The 5,686-nt window shown below is 37.2% G+C and overlaps 3 protein-coding genes across 3 annotated transcripts in view; 1 reads left to right on the top strand and 2 right to left on the bottom strand.

The window, feature by feature from the left end:
* The window catches only part of LOC108688531 (ATP-dependent RNA helicase dbp2-like), a 9,641-nt gene extending 8,873 nt beyond the window's left edge, over positions 1-768 (bottom strand). Inside the window, exon 1 of the mRNA XM_018194834.1 lies at positions 471-768. Coding sequence (XP_018050323.1) covers positions 471-472 — 2 coding nt within the window. The 5' untranslated portion in view covers positions 473-768. The remainder of the gene's footprint in view (positions 1-470) is intronic.
* Positions 769-1,852: 1,084 nt separating this feature from the next.
* LOC108688511 (UDP-sugar transporter UST74c-like) lies at positions 1,853-4,862 on the top strand. The gene is made up of 6 exons (XM_018194807.1): positions 1,853-3,033; positions 3,112-3,160; positions 3,472-3,803; positions 4,072-4,295; positions 4,378-4,524; positions 4,790-4,862. Exons 1-6 carry the CDS (start codon positions 2,062-2,064, stop codon positions 4,860-4,862), a joined length of 1,797 nt encoding a protein of 598 aa, XP_018050296.1. The 5' UTR covers positions 1,853-2,061.
* LOC108688529 overlaps positions 3,551-5,686 on the bottom strand; it is a 15,300-nt gene continuing 13,164 nt past the window's right edge. The window contains exons 20-22 of the mRNA XM_018194831.1: positions 4,830-4,946; positions 3,744-3,822; positions 3,551-3,627 (exon numbers count right to left, since the gene is read on the bottom strand). The gene's annotated coding sequence lies outside the window, so the exon portion shown is untranslated. The remainder of the gene's footprint in view (positions 3,628-3,743; positions 3,823-4,829; positions 4,947-5,686) is intronic.

Below are 5,686 nucleotides of genomic sequence, written 5' to 3'. Positions count from 1 at the left end.
TATATATAAATGTATGTATATATTCATATATATTTTTTTAACAACTCTATTATTTGTCAAAATAAATTCTTATAAAGAACAATAGCAATTTCCTGTCTCATCACTTTTCTTTTCTATATATGTGTATACAGAAAACAGTCATGGAATCACCAGTTTCGATCGAAAGCGACAATGAGATACAATAAAGATAAAAGCATGATTTGTCGCGAGCGGATAGCCGCGGTAAAAATTCACCACAAGTCTATTCGATCGTGTCACGAATAGTCAAGAGAGAAAAATCAATTTCCAAGCAGTCAATATTAGCCTTATTATCGATCGACGGTCGCTGAACGCGATGGAACTGCCCATCGCATACGGGGCGTTTATTCCTCTGCGAACAGTCTTGCAGACGTCCTGGGCGTTCCGCAGGACGTCTCGTCGTCGGACGCGATCTATTCATGACTCACACAAAGCTGTCATTGCGTACTTACATCGGGAATCTTGGGTATCCTTTCCACGGACGGTTTCAGGAGGAATCCGGTCTGATCCGATCGACGTCGACTCGTAACGTCGACGAGCGACAGGGGGACGCAAACTGTTCGGTTGGACTTTCGAGGAACCACTCTCGCCGGAACTTTGGCGATCTCACGTTCCGGGACTCAGTGCGACCATGCGATGGAATTCGTATCGCGAATTCAAGAGTGGTACCTAGGAAGTCGTGTCGCCCGCCACCGGCGATCCGGAATTAATGGAAACTTCCGCAAAGTAGTTCCGCGTTCCGGTCGTTGTCATGGCAACCAGCGGCGGAGGGATACACGAATCTTCTGTCCTCGTGGGGGAAAAGACTTCTCTTCCCTTCCCCCTCCTCTCCCGGTCGTCGAAATCCATACTGTACGATGATCCACGATGATTCACGATGATCGTCGATCGTGAAAAAAATGGCGGCACCGTGCCGGCAAAGTCCGCTGTCACCTCGGAATTAGAGAATCGTTATGCAATACAACGTCAATGCAACGTGGTGAAATAAGAACTGAAAGGAACGACTATTTTGTGTCACAAAAAATAATGAACGTGCATGATGTCTGAATAAAGAATCTCAGACGTACAATCTCTGTGTTGTACGATATGCTTATAAAAACCTCTGATTTTGAGGAAATTCATAATCTAAGGTAAAATATTTCACAGAAAACATATTTGTAACGGTCTCTTCAATAAATTTAATTTAATATATTGAGAGATTTTTATCAAGCCCTTTTATTTCTTGTATTGTTACTTTTAAGTTAGGAAATCGTGATATTTAAATTTTTGCATATATATTTGAATCGAGACCATAAGTATGTTCAGGAAGATGCTATTAGAACTGTATCATTCTTTCCTTTTATGTTTAATAAATGGTGAGGATAGAATGGCACAGTGTTAATAATGTCTCATCAAATATACTCCAAATGTGGAAATTACAAAAAACGAAAGATTTAATGCCAAAATAATTATAGAAGAATAATAATTGTATTGTAATCGATATTAATCTTCGTACGATCAAGAGAAATTTATTCTTTATACTTTCCACTCTTAAGAGTCGTAATTACAGAGAAAAAGTGTAACATGGACTAAATAGTATAAAAAATTTAGCTAAAAAAATACACTTGTGAAACCACAACATTATTGTGATTAATTTAATTTTAACAATGCTGACGAAAATCTCAACTTAAGAATTCGCGCGTTCAGAGTCCACCATGTCTACATCTGTTATGGTTTGTTTTTTTCTGCTGCAGAATGAGGTTCGACGAAGGACTCTTGTCGCATGTCTTTGCGATCGCATTACACGCTTGAAACTTGACAATTACACGTTTCATGCAGGATTGCACCGAGGCCTTCATTCTGGAGCCAGTACATGTCCAGTATATGTCCGAGTCACCGCTACCATGAACGGAAGAAGAATGATAAGGTTATCTAAGCGTAGGTTCCTCAATTCGTGTTATTATTTATCGCAATAAGTGTTCTTGGATAACGAGACACATATGAACGGATAAGAGCGAGTTCAGACAGAGAGACCGGTAGGCTGCTCCGTTCTTTCCTTCTACGATGACGGAACACGAGCAAAACGCGATGTTCGTCCGGGTGGCGTCGGCGTTCTTTTACGGCCTGTCATCGTTCATGATAACGGTCGTCAACAAAACCATCCTCACATCATACGCCTTCCCGTCCTTCCAAGTGCTGGGGATCGGCCAGATGCTCGCGACGATACTGGTCCTATTCTTCGCCAAGAGGCTGCGCTATGTCGAGTTCCCTAATCTGGAAGTGACGACCTTCACCAAGATATGGCCGTTGCCACTGATATACATCGGCAACATGATATTCGGCCTGGGTGGCACCAAGCAGTTAAGCCTACCAATGTTCACCGCCCTGAGGCGATTCAGTATCCTCATGACAATGATCGCTGAATACTACATCCTCGGTATCAAGGCGCGCCTGTCCATACAGCTGAGTGTTTATACCATGATCCTAGGCGCAGTGGTAGCCGCACTCAACGACCTTGCCTTCAATCTCGAAGGCTATGTCTTTATTCTATTGAATGATTTCTTCACCGCTGCTAATGGTGTATATATGAAGAAAAAGCTAGATTCTAAGGAATTAGGAAAATTTGGACTCATGTACTATAATTCTTTGTTTATGCTTGGCCCAACGGTCCTGATGGCCTGGTGGATGGGCGACATAGATCTGGCATTAGAGTTTCCCAATTGGACAAATCCACTGTTTATTCTGCAGTTTGTATTGTCGTGCATAATGGGTTTTATCCTGTCATACAGTACACTCCTCTGTACACTGTATAACTCCGCGCTGACAACTACTATAATTGGATGCCTGAAAAATATATGTGTGACGTATCTCGGTATGGTGATCGGCGGAGACTATATATTTTCGTTGTTGAACTTTGTAGGATTAAATTTAAGTGTGATAGGTAGCTTAGTATATACTTGGGTAACGTTTCGTAAAAGAGAGAGTCTGCAGCCAAAATACACTTTGTTGACTGAATCTCAAGCCAGTAGGATACAAGCCATATGATTGTAAGTTTTTATACTATAAGAACATGATGCTGTAACTTGTATAATATAAATCGTTGTACAAATTAAGAACAGATCGTTAAGATGTTCCTTTCTTCTGAATGATGATAGGGTGTTGTGTATATGACAAATAACTGTTATGAATATTTCTGTTCCTCGTATCTTAAGATGCTTTTTAGTTTACCCAAGTTAAAAAGCATAAAATAATATCGACAACCTGACTGTAATATGTACCAAAGTAAAATTGTCTTGTTACCAGATAAATATTAATTACAAAAGCAGATCAATTAGAGTTGCCATAAAGTTAAATATATTAATCTATATATGCACTAATCTGTACATATTTGACAGATATTTTAATGGAAATAAATTTTATTTATTAACTGACAACACGGTTTCAAATCTTCTTACTTTCCTCACTCGGTTTCAGGCCGTTTCGCGACCGCCTGCGAGGCGTTTCTGGAGGACTATGCCAAGCACCATGTACCCCTATCCCCCCTGCAGCGTGTGCTTCTCACGATGGGCTCGGCGGCTATATCGTTGGCGAATCCGTATCGAGGTGATATGATAGCGTGTTTGGGAGAAACTACCGGTAGAAATGCTCTCATGCATTGTCATCAACAAATGAAGAATACGAATGAGGGTCAACGTATACTCGCGCAAAAACCACGCATAAATACGTCCACCGTCGACCTTTCTTACCTCAAAGACCTGCCGCTTGGGACTGTAGGCAGAACGTATCGCGATTTTTTGGATGACAATGTAAGATGAATCTTACCATCTGCGCAGAAAAAAATATTAACAGTCAATGGTAGTCTAATTGAAAATAGCTTTGTTAATTCAATGACAGTATTAATAGAAAAAACATGCCATGCTGTTTTAATGAAATATTTCATTAATTAACTTTCATTGAATTAACAAGATTATTTTCAATTAGACTACTGTTGGTAAGTATTATTAATAACATCTTTTTTTTTCCTGGAGAACAATCACAAATGTGAGTTTTGCTGAACGAACTATATAATTGCAGAATGTGTCGCCCGACGATAGACCTACAGTGCAATTTGTCGATGATATCGAGCTGGCCTATGTGATGCAACGATATCGAGAGGTGCACGATATTTTTCATGCTATGCTTCTAATGCCGACGACGATGCTAGGAGAGGTAGCAGTTAAATGGATAGAGGCTTTACAAATGCATTTGCCGATGTGCATAACTGGCGCAATATTTGGAGCTAGTCGATTACGTTCTAGGTAAACCTGTGAGCTGCTTTGTAAGATAGCCTATAATTCATTAATATGTCATTATTATTTTGTATATTATGTAACATTTCAGACAGAGGCAATTATATTTAGATCATTATCTCTTATGGTCTATAAATACCGGATTGAATGCGAAGTTCTTGCTAGGAATATATTTCGAGGAGCGCTGGGAACAGTCCCTCGAGGATTTTCATAAAGAAATGAATATCGTATGTCTTGTATGAATTATGATTTAAGAGTAAAGATTATAATTGCTAATCAACTTATAAAAAATTATTAGTTATTTAATTATTAATAATAATTATTATTATTATGTGAAAAATAAAGTTTTAGTTTCTCTGAAGTTGAAATGCTTTTTGTCAATATTAAATAAATCTAAAGAAATTACTAATTCTTAAACATACACATAGATTATAAATCGGATCTGCGTTTGAAAACAATACGCAGATGATTGATATTACAAATTTGATTTAATTAAACGTTACATCTGTTATAAACATATATAATCTAAAATTGTACGTTTACCATAATCGTTATTATCGTCGTTGTTTCCAATAATCGTAATTGTGATTCTCATCTTTTGCTCTTTTGCTCCTTTTTTCATCGTTTTTTTTAGGTAATATTATTATGCATGGGGTGTACCTTAAAATGGAAGTGCTTTAGAAATCTAATTATAATCATTTTACAACAAAATATTCATATAAAGTTACATCTTGAAACGCATCCTTTCTGAATTACTATTATTTGGCACACAAAAATTGCTTGAATATAATCTTATTCTTAAATTAAGAAAGAATTAATAATGTGATTCGTTAAAGAGCACTCTCGTTCCAAATACATCCTGAATTATTTCCGAATAAAATTGGAAATGACTTAGCTTAAGAGATACATATATATAAGAAAGGATATATATGAAGATTACTTCTATTTAAAAATCTTGCGCCATTGCGAAATTTGATTAAAGATCAAAACGATCTGCCTTCTTCCTAAGATAGACAAGCTGAATCGATCAAGGAGTACATCGTGATATTATTTCATAAAATAAGTACATATAAATAGGTGAGCAAAACTGATTGTCATTCTTCGACGTAATTGAATATTACGCTCATTTATGCTGATTTTTTTACTTATAATATTATTTCGGTTACATGCAACGAATTCTGACGATCATATAAAGTTTTCAGCCGACAAAATGCGTCTAAAACTTTGCGCAAAATCTGCAATAAACTCGAGCAAAATTGCAACAAGTTTCGTTGAAAAGCTTGTTCACATCGTCATTTTACTGCGTTCGGCTATCTAGACAATAGATATAGAAGAAATGGAACGATATTTTTTAACAGTAAAAACGATAATGAGTATCACATATGTATATCATATATATA

The sequence above is a fragment of the Atta colombica genome, unplaced genomic scaffold (genome assembly GCF_001594045.1).
Source record: "Atta colombica isolate Treedump-2 unplaced genomic scaffold, Acol1.0 scaffold234, whole genome shotgun sequence".
NCBI classification, from domain to species: domain Eukaryota; kingdom Metazoa; phylum Arthropoda; class Insecta; order Hymenoptera; family Formicidae; genus Atta; species Atta colombica.
Note: the sequence above shows the minus strand (reverse complement) of the source record. Positions and strands in the feature narration are given on the sequence as shown.

What these genes read in the sequence shown, in the direction of transcription:
- LOC108688511 (XM_018194807.1), top strand. Translation starts at nt 2,062, where the DNA reads ATGACGGAACACGAGCAAAACGCGATGTTCGTCCGGGTGGCGTCGGCG. An exon ending in CTCAAGCCAGTAGGATACAA is followed by an intron (nt 3,034 to 3,111) that starts GCCATATGATTG and finishes GTACAAATTAAG; the next exon opens with AACAGATCGTTAAGATGTTC. An exon ending in GCTAGTCGATTACGTTCTAG is followed by an intron (nt 4,296 to 4,377) that starts GTAAACCTGTGA and finishes GTAACATTTCAG; the next exon opens with ACAGAGGCAATTATATTTAG.